Source organism: Vulpes lagopus, chromosome 2 (assembly GCF_018345385.1).
Source record: "Vulpes lagopus strain Blue_001 chromosome 2, ASM1834538v1, whole genome shotgun sequence".
Lineage (NCBI taxonomy): Eukaryota > Metazoa > Chordata > Mammalia > Carnivora > Canidae > Vulpes > Vulpes lagopus.
Genome location: NC_054825.1, coordinates 1,198,822 through 1,212,806, shown reverse-complemented (window position 1 = coordinate 1,212,806; position 13,985 = coordinate 1,198,822). Strand labels below are relative to the sequence as shown.

Here is a 13,985-nt window from a genome sequence, read left to right as displayed (position 1 = left end):
ATGTTATACATACGAGAAACTGTATCTGCCATAGAGGCAAACTGCTCCATGAGTGTTCACAGGCTGACCTGCCCAGGTAGCCAGCACCAGGTCAAGCATGGCACCTCCTCAGCTCTCTGAGGGCCCTTCTCTGCGCTCTCCCATCCCTGCACCCCTCCCCGGCACAGGGTGTGTGCGCCGAGCAGCAGGGCACCAGGGCAGTGAAGAGGCCCAGGCACCTGGCTGCCACTCTTCAGGGCAGCGAGTGCAAGGACAGAGGGGTTGGTCCTTGACTGGGTCTCTCCACCTACACTTTACTGCAGCTCACTGTGGCTCCGGGGACCAGCAGGCAAGCGAAGCCACGCCGTTAGGCACCCATGCCCTGCAGGCAGTTTGTTTGGGAGCCAGTTTAATCTGCCGTGGTGCTGGCCGCAGGAGGGACAAGACCCTGCCCACAGCCTGTCTCCATAGCTCTGTCCGCTGGTCACTTAGGGTGACCTACAAAACTCTCAGCTCGCAGGGAAAATAGATGTGTTCCTTATTGTTTCCTACTGTAAGTATTGTAATATTATGCTGCGGTGATCTTTGTTTTGAATTCCTATTTCCTTCCATTTCTAGGTCCCAATATTGAAGCCTATGGATCTTATGGTAGAAGCAAGTCCACGACGAATTTTTGCAAATGCTCACACATATCATATAAATTCCATTTCAGTAAATAGTGATCATGAAACATATCTTTCTGCAGATGACCTGAGAATTAATCTATGGCATTTAGAAATCACAGATAGAAGTTTTAGTATCCTTCCTCAGATGGCCGTCTTGGCATTTGTCATAGGTTTGTTTTTCAGGGAAGTTCTCTGTGCGTGTCTGCTCCTGCATTACAGTCTGCTCTCATAAATGTGGCCTGCTGCCTGTGGTGTAAGGTCTCTGATTTAACATGTCCCTAAAAATGGGAACTGCTTTCTACCCTTCGGGAAGGTTCTCTACAGAATGAGAATGACCTCAAGTCCATTGCCCTCCTGGGCTCCTGAAAGGTGATTTAAATAGTGTGTATGGAGGTTCCGTTAGCCTGGTCCCTCCCGCCCCACCCCGATCTGCTAGTGGAGAATAGAAGACACTGGCTTTGGGTAGGCTGGTGGCTAGTCATCAGGCCGAGGAGTGACCGACCGCGTAAGCATTCTGTTTCAGAAGACAAGCTGTTGAAGGAATAGACATTCAGGTCTTTTGGGAAGGCTGCAGTGATGCTGTTACTGTTCCAGTGAAAATCTACATACTACTGGTAGTCACCCATCTTAAAAGTTGTGGATTTCTCCAGAAATGAGAGTCCTGTCATTTGTGCACATCAAGGGGCCTCATCGGAATTTCTCATGTTTGGGAGCATTGTCAGGCTGTCCAGACAGGCTGCAGTTGAGATGGGGTTTGGCATGTGTGTGCTCCCTTGCACTTGAGGAAATCCATGCAAGTTCTACGTTTCACACTTGATTTTTATTATCTGTTGTCCTTTTACTTGATTTGGTTATGAATTTCATTAGTTTGCGAAGAAAGTGCACAACAGTACAGTCATTTGTGTGGTGCCGGCAGCTAGCGGAAGCCGGACCCCACACGCTGGCGGCCAAGGTGCTGGGGAGCTGACGCCTGCTGTGTCTCTTCTTTCTGCAACTTTGCAGGACTTCTCGTCTTTCAGGGTTCATGCGTGTGGGCCCTGCTTTCTCTTTATTCTCCTTAAATTCTTATATTTTAAATCATTCTTCTCTTAATACATGACCATTTTGAACAGAATTCAGATAATTCAAGGGAAGTTCTTCCCCCTTAATCCCCCCCTTCAAAGGTTTAACTGTTGTAGGCAGTTGATGTGTACCTTTCTGACATTTTTATGTCTTTGAAAGGAAGTTTTTGTTTAAGAATGACAGGGTTCATCCTCTACTCAGTGGTAATGAAGTTCCAAGCGCTCGGGAGTGTCAGAGGCCCCCGAGTTCAGCTTGATTGTTGTGCCCAAGATTGCGAATCCGAGAAACCACCGAGGAGCCGACACCGATGCAAGCGCACCAGGGTTTATTAGCAAGCTCGAGCTTGCATCCAAGTGTGCCCGACACAGCGGAGCAGGGACTTGGACCTCGAAGTGAGTTACAGCTGGGTTTTTTATAAGCTGGTCTAGGGGATTTTCAGAAGGGGGGGAGGAATTTCTCCAAGTTCTGTTTACATTCTGATGTGGGGCTTTCAAGGGCATTGAGCTCTGTTCTCATTCTAATATGAGACTTTCTACCATGGGCGTGGGCTCTGTTGTCTTTCTGATAAGGGATTACCGAGGACATTGAGGACATTCTGCAGTTTTTCCCATAAAGTTCAGCTCTTACTCACAGGGGCCTAAGATGGCTGTGCTTGTGCTAATGCTAAACTTTAGGTGGGATGGTCTTAATTTTTCTCGGCCTCCACGTGACGACCTTAATTAGCATTAGGTCACTCTGTCTGCCCAGGCCTTTCTCCTCCTCTGTTAACCCGCGCTCCTGGGGTGCTGCCTGCGGGTGTGTGGAACCCGAGAGCCCATGGGTGCAGAGCTGTCAGCACAGGGCCCGTGCATGGCAGGAAGCCCCTGCCGTCAGCCTCATCTTTGTCGTGATGCATCAGAGCTCTCTTTCCCTGTCGGTGATGCAGGTTTGCGCTGCGGGATGTGTTGTAAACGCTGCGAGCTGTAGACTGTTTCCGGTTCCTCAGCGTTGTGGCAAGTGGCTCTGCTCCCACGCCTGTGCGCTCACACCTGCGAGCCTCGGTCCGTAGGACAGGAGCTGCCTAGCAGGGCTGCGAGTTGGACACTTTGTGCGGGCTTGGAGACAGGGCTGCTCCACCACCCCTGAGTGTTTGTTTTAGGTCCACAACACTGGGTCTTTTGGAAACAACTTTGCACATCAGTAAAGCCAAAATAAGACCATTTTTAATTTCTTTGATAATAGGTAAGTCAGAGTATCTTCTGTTAATTTACTGCCCATTAATGTGAATCTTTTTCCTGTCCTTCGTGATTTTTCTCCTGTGGGAAGCTCATCTTTTTCCCTTCATGATTTGTGAGGACTCTAATTCATAAGTGATTTGTGTACGCAGTCCTATTTTTCATTGCTTTTATAAAAGTTTGCCCCACGATCATGTTTCAGATGACCTTCCTTGTGACCTAGGTTATGAAACATATACTTTCATATACTTACTTATATCCATTCATGCTGTTACTTTAAAAATCCTTCTGATCTGCTCACATGAGAGCCCTGGTCTTGCCGTGCCCCATACCTCTGCACCTGTCTGCATACCGACAGCCATCTCCTCCGCGCACTTGGGGCTTCTTGCCTCCTGGTTAACCTTGCACATCATGCCCTGTGTGAGCAGGGCACTCTCGGGCTATCGAGGTGTGTCCCCAGCAGCCTGTGTGGCTTCTCCACAGGGCTGGTGCTGACCGCTCCTCCCTGAACCTGCTGGGAGTGCTGCTCTGGCGCTGAAGGTCCCATAAGCTTCTCTGGACTCCCAGCAGTCCCCCAGGGCCACTGCCTGTGCTCCGATGTCCAGGGACGAGCTGTGGTGTCAGCTTTCTTACCTGTGTCAGTTGGTTCCATCATGGCCCAAAGCCAAACTCTATCCTTTCCTTGTTTTTTTTTTAGCTGAGCAATTTCTACATTTGGGAAGCTACAACATTAACACTGTTCTTTCTTTTTTTTTTTTTTCTTTTTAAAGATTTTATTTATTCATTCATGGGAGACAGAGAGAGAGAAGCAGAGACACAGGCAGAGAGAGAGGCAGGTTCCATGCAGGGAGCCCGATATGGGACTTGATCCTGGGTCTTCAGGATCACGCCCCAGGCCAAAGGCAGGTGCCAAACTGCTGAGCCACCCAGGGATCCCCCGTTAACACTGTTCTGACTGCTTAGAATGAGCTCTTGATGGCAGATCCAGAAAAGATTCTTGAAAAAGCAGCATCTTGGAATTTGGCAGTTCTCTTCTGTGTAATTTATGGATAGAAGTATGGAATTTTTGTGCAAATGTGGATGCTTGCTTCTTTTTCTTATTCACATCATTAAGCATGTCTGATCTTGCTGTGAACGTCTTCCCATGGAAGGTTAGTGCTAGCAGCAGGATGCAGGCAGTGCTGGTGTGTGCGTGGGTCCGGGCCCGGTGAGGCACATGGCAGGAGTTGGAGCGGTGACCCGGGTGCTCTGACTGGCATGCTCCTCTGCATACGGTCTGGAGGATCACCTCCTGTACGTGTCTGCCCTTCGCCCTCACCGTGGGCTGTTTCTCACCTGCTGTTTGCTTGAATGTGGACCAACGCCCTCCCAGCGCTCTGCCTTAACTGTGCGCCTCCAGACATCGTAGACATCAAGCCTGTGAACATGGAGGAGCTGACGGAGGTGATCACGGCGGCCGAGTTCCACCCGCACCAGTGCAACGTGTTTGTCTACAGCAGCAGCAAAGGGACCATCAGACTGTGTGACATGCGCTCCTCGGCCCTGTGTGACAGACACGCGAAGTGTAAGTGCCCGGAAGGTTCAAAATATCGGTGTTAATCCTCCGTTTTCCAGGCACAAGACCATTTCCCGAGACTTACCGTGTCCTTTGGTCTCCTTAGCCCTGTGCAAGTGTAGGACCTGCTTTTGATCATAAGTCCCAGGGTGGCTCTTTGGTGGGCCTTGGTGGCACCACGCGGACTCCCCAGTAGGTGTCCTGTGGCGGGGCAGCCCGTAGTGTTACTCTGCCCAGAATCTCAGGGCTTCGTCAGAGGGCTCCCCGGCGGCGTCCGGCCGAGAACCATCTGTTGCCTCTACCTCTGTGCATTAGGACCTCGGCTGAGGCTGCCAGGACGCATCTCACTCGTGACGGTTCTCAGCTGTCGGGATGGGCTCTGTTCACAGTGAGCTTTTGCTGGACTTGAAGCCAGTTCCCCCAGGCGAAGCTCTAGCGCTTTAATCCTCTGAGCCTTGAAGTTTCTTCTAGGTGAGGAAAGTTTTGTTTTTATGTTTAGCCATAAAGAGTAGGCCCAGCCTTCTAGGAAACCGGAAGTGTGTGTGTCGTGCTGAGGACTGTTGTGTACTGGAGACTGCTCGTGTCCCCAGGGCACGGACAGGTGAAACCGTCCTGTCAGGAATGTGCGTGGGATCTTCCCGTCCTGTGACACTTTCTCCCTTGGCACAGGCCACTCCCTGATCGTCGGTTGTGTCTGGAGTGTCTCCCCCTATGAAGTGCAGGGACGCCAGCAGTGCCCGACGTTAGGCGTGCTTGCTCTAACTGGCTCTCAATAACCTTGCCTTATTCTCATTTTTCTATGACTAAATGTGTTTTAAAGAACTCCTGTAGGGCTCCTGCAATGAAGAGTGAGCCTCCTGCAACGTGGGCCTAGGTCTTTCACGAGCAGGGGAGGGGCAGGGAGAGAGAATCGCAGTCAGACTCGGTGCTGAGCCCAGAGCCCGACGGGGGCTTGAGCCCATGACCCCGAGATTACAACCTGAGCCAAAAACCGAGACTTGGTCATCTACCTGACTGCGCCCCCACACACACATGTCTGGTTTTTAAACAGAAGCTGAAAACTTTGTGTTTTTCAGTTTTTGAAGAACCCGAAGATCCCAGCAGTAGGTCCTTCTTCTCAGAAATAATCTCCTCCATCTCCGATGTGAAATTCAGTCACAGTGGTCGGTACATGATGACCCGAGACTACCTGTCGGTGAAGGTGTGGGACCTCAACATGGAGAGCCGGCCCGTGGAGACCCACCAGGTGAGGCTGCCACACAGGGATGGCGCCAGACGCGCTCAACACTGTCTAACCTGCCTGTGGTTTCATTAAGGTCCACGAGTACCTGCGAAGCAAGCTTTGTTCTCTGTACGAAAACGACTGCATCTTTGACAAGTTCGAGTGCTGCTGGAGCGGTTCGGACAGGTAGGGCCTGCAGCGCCACAGGCCTCCTCGGGGGCACAGGGGCCGCCCAGCCGGCTCCCCTGCACTTGTGGTCCCGTCCGTATTCACACAGTACACGTGCTAATGAGGTTCCTTTTGACAAAGTTTAAAATGCATTTTAAATATCTTAAAAGTAACTGATTTTGTATCATTTCCAAGATGAGCGAGAAGGCCAAGCATGGTGATGGCCGCATTCTAGTTTGCCTTTTCTTCTGGCGGGGAGAAGAAAGTGCCCTCTGAGTTCACTGGTGGTTGTGCTTGAGCAGCAAGAGGGGTGGGTGGCTGACGGGAAGTCCTGGCGGACTTTACAGGGGGCAGCTGTGGTGTCTCGGTGGGTGGTTTTGTGCACATTCTTGGAAGAGAGTAACGGCGGGAGGGCGGGCCTGCTAGGGGTTTTGTCTTCGGTGTCAGACAACTCCGCGCATTTCTGGGTCTGGAAAGACACTGTCCTGCGTCGTCTCTAGTAGAATTGTGCGTCATGTGGGGCCTCCCCGGATGCTGTGACAGAGGGCCTGTGCTGCTGGCCATAAGGGACCAAGTGGACATTCTGAAAACCCTTTGGCCCCCACACCTGGCCCTGCTGCCTGTGAAATACTGAAAAATGCCTTTAAATTACCCATCTGCAGGAACATTCAGATGCTTTCCAGCAACGCTTAGCTGTCCTTTCACCCTTGCAAACTCTGCCCTGCCTTCTTGCCCAGAAGCACCTGTTGAGGGACAGCATGACCTGGGAGGTGACCTGCACTCTGCCCCCAGGGAATGGGATGGTTCCTGGCCGGCCGCTCGGGAAGCTGGCCCGTGATGTGGTTTGGGGCCCTGGGCAAGTGCCCGGGAGCGCCCCCCACCCCCACCCCCAGCCCCACATAGGCGCGTTGGTCAGGAGAGCCAAAGAGAGAGTCTGTATTGGAGCTGTTTGATCTCTGCCAGGCACCAGCAGTTCTGATGCGTGCCGCTGATGAGATAGCTTCCTCCTGAAAGAATCTCTTAGCAGTCTGTTCCGAGGGGCTGTGGCCGACGCAGTGGAGTGGGAGGAGCGTGGACGTAAGCCGCACGTGGGTGCGCTCCCTGCTCGGCCTTCCATGTCCGTAGCCTCACACGTGAGGCTGAGCCGGGGAGGGCCCCGGGCTGGGTGGTGCTGTGCGCTCTGGAGCTTCAGGAGTGGAACGGGGATGGTTAGCAGTAGACTTTTCTGAATTTATCCTGTTTTCTGGGTGCAGTTTTAGGTGCACTCAGACCCTGAGGGATTTGCTCAGGTGGTCAGGGTCTGCCCCGAGCTGGGCCGCTGTGAGACGGGAGGCCCGGGGCTCCTCAGGAGAGATGACAGGGAGCCGCAGGGACGGGCTGTGCTGCCAGCAGGGTCTGTGGGGCGAGGTCTGAACCGCTTCCTCATCTGCAGTGAGGCTCACTCTAAAGCCACGGGCCAAATCATGGCAACACTGTGAGCCAGGATCCTCCTGGTTTTCTTGAAAAAGACCAGAAGTTTGTACCAATGTAACAGACGTTTTCGACTGCAGACATCGTGGAAGCCGTTAGAATTAATCCTGGACCAGTAAGGTCGTGGGCAGCAGGGCAGCGACTGAGTCCACACTAAGGTCTAGGACGTCCCTTAATGCTCCTGTAGCTTCCTGTGAAAGAACTGTTTGACGTCAGAATACACTAGGACAAGTGTGACTAATGTTCACTGAACACAAACCAGCTTTGAGTCATTGACAGAGTTGCAGGTGTTCAAGACCCGAAAATAAATCACACTGTACTACTGATGGCTGGGACAGATGACTGCGTCCTTTTTTCTTTTTAAAAATGCACTAATGGGCACTGGGCTGGTCACTCAGGAGAACACCCGACTCTTGATCTCAAGGTCATGAGTTCAAGCCCCACTTTGGGTGTAGGTATCACTAAAAAAAAAAAAAAAAATGCTCGTAATTAAAAGTATGGTTGTGCCTTTTTTCCTCTTTTATTCTGTACTATTTAATTTTTGCCGAAGTGATTGCATAGATGCAGTTCAGTAGAAAATTTTCACTGCATTTCTCTCCCGACCATTCTTACTGTCCTTTCATAATTCTACAAATGGTCTTGTTGAGTGAGGGTGGGGGGACCCGCGCTAGGTGTCCAGGGCGCTAGGCCCACCTGCGGTGGGGGTGTTGAGCGCCCTGTCCTTGACGAGCGTTACTCTGTCTTCTTGTCTTGAGCAGCGCGATCATGACCGGGTCCTACAACAACTTCTTCAGGATGTTTGACCGGACCACACGGAGGGACGTCACGCTGGAAGCTTCCCGGGAGAACAGCAAGCCTCGGGCCAGCTTAAAGCCTCGGAAAGTGTGTACAGGCGGTAAGAGAAAGAAGGACGAGATTAGTGTGGACAGTCTGGACTTCAATAAGAAGATCCTGCACACGGCCTGGCACCCGGCGGAGAACATTATCGCCGTGGCTGCCACCAACAACCTGTACATATTCCAGGACAAAGTCAACTAAGGAAGCCAGCGCAGGGACTGAGCCCGGCCGTCTTCTCGGAGGAGGGGCGTCATCCTCCCTGTGAGAAGTCACGGGCCGCTGCCTCCTCCCCTGGGCGGCTGGGGGGCCCGGCCTTCCCCCTGCGGCGAGGCGGCCCGGGCCGCTGCCCGCAGAACACCCGTTCAGCGCGGACGTGGTGGACAGTGCCCAGTAAAGGCCATCACTCAAAATAAATGTATTTATTTCAGTCTGAGCCTTCCTTTCCAATTTGTAGACCAAAAAGTTCCCACCCAGGAGAAAAGCCGTCTGATGGAACGTGTCTCTCTCTGCAGCCTCCCCCGCCCCATCACACTCGCGCCTTCCGCCGCGGCCGCCGTGCCCCCCGCTCCGCCTCCCTCCGAGCCCGGGCAGCCCCGTGGAGGGCACGGGGTCCCCAGCAGGCTCAGGCAGCTTTACTCCCCCTACACCTGTATCTGCCATCACACCTTCTGGTGTGACCACTGAATAAAAGCAACACACTATAAAGTGTTTTTAAATCCAAGTTAAGTATCCGCTTTTTATTTGCCTTCGTTGCACATCATGAAATCATGCAGAATCGTGCTTTGGAACAATCTGAAAACCTCTTGTCCTCGGTCGGCAGAACGGTAGCTCTGATGCCCGTCCCAGGTTCTGCGGCTGTTTGCTTCTGTGGCGTTAGCGCAGGTTATATGCCAGGTGGGGTCTGCTCGGAGCCTCACCTGGGACCACCTGTGAGGAGACTTGGAGCCGCAGAACCGCTGCTGCCCGAGCCAGCGTGTGTCCCGTACACCTCCGGGTCACAGGAACGCACATGCTTGCTTTTTAAACTGCTCTGAAGAGTACTTGTGGGAGGGATATTCTTTTTAAAAACTGCAGAAATTCCACGCGTGCTGAATTTCATAGCGCATTTCAAGGCAGCACAGTTAGCCCGTTGTAATTCCTGCGTGACGCCACCACTGCCTGGGGTGTATTGTAACACAGGGTCTTTGATATCAGAAATCAGGTTTTCCCAAGACAAAACCCAGAGGCTGACGATGCTCTGTGACTAGAAGTCACTGGGATTTCACACACCGTGTCCTCCAGGGGACCGGAGCGCCGCGCACACGCCCTGCTCTTGAAATCGAGGTGTGTTTTGATTATTCACGATCCCCACCTGCAAGGACCAGTGTCTTGATAATGAACTTTCTGTTCATTACCCTGAATAAATGTTAATGGGAGCCGCTTTAATTCACATTAAGGTAGAATTGGAGGATTTAAAAGTACAGTTAATTTAAAGCTGATTGTCAGATGGGGGGCTCCATCGTGGCACAATCTCTGAATCTGGCGCAGAGTTCTCCAAGTACTAGGCCTCCCTGGCCCGTCGAAGAGTTCTAATGGGATCATAGGTGCGTGTTCAACTGTTTTGACCAAAAGGTTAATACATTTTAAATGTTTAACAGGATCCGCACTGTGTTGGGACGGCTTTTCCCACCGAGTAGCACGTGAGCTCCAGGGAGGGGACCCAGCGGAAGGGCCGCTGTCCCCGTGGCTGCCGCGTGGTCCGGGTGCGGGCCCCTGGGCGCAGCTGCAGCTCCTGCGAGACACGCGCTCCCGGGACGTGGCCAGCCCCCTCCTCTGCCTGCGACGCTTCCAGCTTGTTACGCCTTGTGTCCTGCTAGTGAGGTGACCGTCCTGTGGTTTGCAGACTTCATTTATATTTCTTTCTTGTTTATATCCTTTGTGAAATACCTATTTTCTTAGTCTAAAACTTTCCTCTCTTGTTTACAATTACAGACATTGTCTCTGTTCCGGAAAGTTAGTTGTGTGAATTGTTTGCATTCTTAGAATTCTGTTTCCTTGAAGCTCTCGTGCTCTCGAGGCTGGTGACCTGGATTGGGATGAACACGCTTTATTATGTGTGGGTTTAGACACGCTTTTTTTAAAGAAAAATCGAGCGTCTGAAGCCCGCTGAGACTCCAGAGTCAGTCAGCTGTCCACAGGGCGGCGGCGGCGTGACAGCAGCACGTGCCACATCTCGGCCCGCGCCCCTCCGGGGAGAGGGGGCGGCCCTGTGTTCGCAGCCAGGGGACGGTCCCTGCAGGCCGGGCGGCCTGGGACCGTGCAGCCTCATTGCTTCCTTAGGAGGAACTGTGTGCAGCCCTTCCTTGAGGGTGTGAGAAGGTCACAACTGGCGCTTTGACTTTCTGTCCAGCGCGCGCCGTGTGCCGGGTGGAGCCGGCGCCTGACTCGGGCCTGGGCGATGGCCTGTCCTCGGCGCTGCGATGAAGGCACAGCAGGTGCTTGTCGTCCGGAGGATGTGGCGCTGCGCACAGAGCCCCGGCCTGGGGGGCTTGCCCTGGGACCCTGGCGGGGTGCCAGGGGAGGAGCCCTCACTTCCTTAGGACCCAGCTCAGGACCCAGCTCGGGTGCTCAGGCAGGTGCAGGAGGTGGAGGACGGTCTGCCTCGGGCCGGTGAGGTGACTGAGCAGACGCCGGGCCCGGGGCTTCACGGAGACGGGCGCCCTGCTGCCCTGGCTCCCCCGCTCGGCGCCCAGGGGCTCCTGCATGCCCACGGCTGGGCGCCCCCCCGGAAGCTGGGCATGTTGCCCCACGAGGGTCTCCGCACAGGCTGGAGGCGGAGGTCGGGACCCTGTGGGTAAAGGCGGCCCACACACACACACACAGGGCTGTCTGGGAGGGTGGGGGACCGCTGGCCTGGGCGCTCATCCTGACGGTGACGACCCCCCTTCCTGGGGGCTGCGCAGGCCCTGCACAGGCCAGCGCCGCGAGTCCCGGGCCCCACGCTCTGCCCCCATGGAGCGGGTGAGGGGCGAGCGTGTGGGACGAGGGAGCACTTGCCCGAGGGGCTGCGGCCCCGAAGCCCTGCGCACAGTCGCCCGCTGAGGAAGCAGGGTCATGGGTGCCGCACCCGCCAGCACAACCTCTACCTGGAGCATGAGACGGGTCCCAGTGCCCTGCGTTCACCTCCAGCCCATGCAGTGGCAGACGAGGTGGCCCAGTGACACCTGCAGCTCCTCCAGTAAGCACGGTACCGGGATGTCCGCAGAGGAGACTGGCTCCCGCCGTGGCCTGCAGCCGTGTTGGGACGAGAGGCGCCGCACGTCTCTCGTAGGAGGGCCGGATGCCGGGTGCTTGCAGGCTGGCACAGGACGGAGGCCGGTATGGGGCCCTGTGCGCGGGAGCTCCCTGGCACCCATCTGTCATCGGGCCGTGCTGTTCCCTTGGGGTGCAGCATAGCTCCCAACGCGGCTGCGCCCCAACCCCGTCCCTGCGTGCCCCCAGGCCCGTTCATGTCCTCGGAGATATCAAGACGTCTCTGAAAAGGCGTGTCCCATGAGCATAAGGAGCGTTGATCTGTTCCAAGAACGGACTTGCAGAGGGCACTCTGGTCCCGGAGACCAGCATCGTCCCGCAGTGCCATTGCGCGCTTCTCGCTGGGGCTGCTGTCCTCCCGTAGGCGACCCAGACGGGCAGGACTCGGGGTTTGCACACATTGGGGGGAGCCCTGCACCTCTCGTCGCATCCGTCACCACACAGGACACCGGGTGGGCTTTCCTGTGCTGAGAACTTTTAAGATCTTCCCCCGGCCACTGGGTCCCCTGCTGTGGTCCCCACACTGGGCCTCACACGTCCCCCGCTGGCGTTTTCTACTAGACACCTGTGCTTCCGACCCCTTCCTCCCGTCCCGTGTCGTCCCCCCCCCCCCCGGCAACCACCGTCTACTCCGGGAGTGGGAGCGCGGGAGCTGCAGTTCTGGCTTTTGCTTTGTGCTGGTTTGTTTTTAGATTCCACGTCGAAGCGGGATCATGATTTGACTTGGGCCCCTCAGCATCACGGCTTCACAGTCCATTGTGCTGGAAATGAAGGAAATGGTAAGATTTTCTTCTTTTTTTTCTTTTTCTCTTTTCTTTTTTTTTTTTTTTTTTTTTTTTTTTTTTTTTTTTTGCCTGAATACTGTTGCTGTGAGGGACCGAGAGACGCAGCACACTTCACCATCAAGGGACACCTTGGTGCTTCCGAACCGTGGCCGCGTCAGTAGCCCTGTACGTGCTGCGGCGCGAAGATCTTCAGGCGAGTGTTTTCGTGTCTTCAGATGTGTACCTGGCAGTGCAGTTGCTGGGTCTCAGGAGGTTCTGTTCTTAACTTTTTATTTATTTTTTTTTTTTAATTTTTATTTATTTATGATAGTCACACAGAGAGAGAGAGAGAGGCAGAGACACAGGCAGAGGGAGAAGCAGGCTCCATGCACCGGGAGCCCGACGTGGGATTCGATCCCGGGTCTCCAGGATCGCGCCCTGGGCCAAAGGCAGGTGCCAAACCGCTGCGCCACCCAGGGATCCCTGTTCTTAACTTTTTAAAAGATTTTGAGCGAGCGAGTGAGAGGGCACGGGGGTGAGGGGCAGAAGGAGACGCAGACGTGCCCCCCCCCCCACCCTCCAGCAGGGAGCCGCTGCGGGGCTCCACCCCAGGACTCTGGGGTCATGACCTGAGCCAAAGGCAGAGGCTTCTCCCACGGCGCCCCCAGGCGCCTCCACACCGCCGTGCACTGTGGCCGCACCCGTTTGCGTGCCCACCAGCAGGGCACGAGGTGCCTTTTTCTCCACATCGTCCCCCACCCCTGTTGTTTCTCAGGTTCCTGAGTAGCCGTCCTGGCAGGCGTGAGGGGACATCTCATTGCAGGTTGGATTTGCATTTGCCTGGGGAGGATGTGGAGCGTCTCCTCGTGTGCCGGCCGTTGGCATCTGGACGTTGTCTGTGGAGAAATGTCCGCTCGTGTCTCCTGCCCACTTTTAATCCAATTCCAGTTGGAGGAATTATGTTGAATATCAGCCTCTAATCAGATAAATGATTTACAGATGTTTTCTCCTATTTAGTAGTTTCCGTTTCATCGCCTTCCTTTGGCGAGCCTGAGATTTTTAGCGGGCGCAAGCCCCTGGTTTATTTCTGCTTGTGTTGCTTTTCCGTGTGGGGTCAAATCCACAAAACTGTCACCAGGAAGTGTCCGGGAGCTCACTGCCTATTTCTCTCTGGTTTATGGTTTCAGGTCCATTGTTGTTTAACAGTTTTGGGGAGGAGGGGCACCCGGGTGGCTCCGTGGTTTAGCACCGCCTTCGGCCCAGGGCCTGATCCTGGGGACCCGGGATCAAGTCCCATGTCGGGCTCCCTGCGTGGGGCCTGCTTCTCCCTCTGCCTGTGTCTCTGCCTCTCTCTCTGTGTCTTTCATGAATAAATAAGAATCTTAAAAAAAAAAAAAGTCAAGATTTTGGGGAGCATGCGAGCAGAGGCAGTGGAAGCAGGAGAGAACGTCGAGCACACTCCCCGTGGAGCACAGGGCCTGACACGGGGCTCCATCTCGTGGCCCCGAGATCACGACCTGAGCTGAAGTCAGGAGGCAACTGCTTGACCCCAGGCCAGGCGGCTGCCCCATGGGGGCTGTGGCTCACACCCTGAGACAGGACCTCGTGCTCCACCCTCGGGGCCAGCCAGGCGCCTGCGTCGCTGTGAAGCCAAAGAACAGGGGCCCGGGTCCCCCAGCGCCTCCACTGGGGACGTGGGCTGCCCCCCACATGCCTGGGCCAGTTCTCGTGGGGCCACGACCGCGCGTGTGGGTCTCC

The 13,985-nt window shown here is 54.6% G+C and overlaps 1 protein-coding gene across 2 annotated transcripts in view; it reads left to right on the top strand.

The window, feature by feature from the left end:
* The window catches only part of PPP2R2D (protein phosphatase 2 regulatory subunit Bdelta), a 45,115-nt gene extending 36,222 nt beyond the window's left edge, over nt 1–8,893 (top strand). For both annotated transcript variants that reach the window (XM_041743649.1, XM_041743650.1), the window contains 5 exons: nt 598–775; nt 4,320–4,484; nt 5,552–5,721; nt 5,792–5,883; nt 8,094–8,893. In XM_041743649.1, coding sequence (XP_041599583.1) covers nt 598–775; nt 4,320–4,484; nt 5,552–5,721; nt 5,792–5,883; nt 8,094–8,373 — 885 coding nt within the window. In that variant the 3' untranslated portion in view covers nt 8,374–8,893. The remainder of the gene's footprint in view (nt 1–597; nt 776–4,319; nt 4,485–5,551; nt 5,722–5,791; nt 5,884–8,093) is intronic.
* Nucleotides 8,894–13,985: the final 5,092 nt, after the last annotated feature.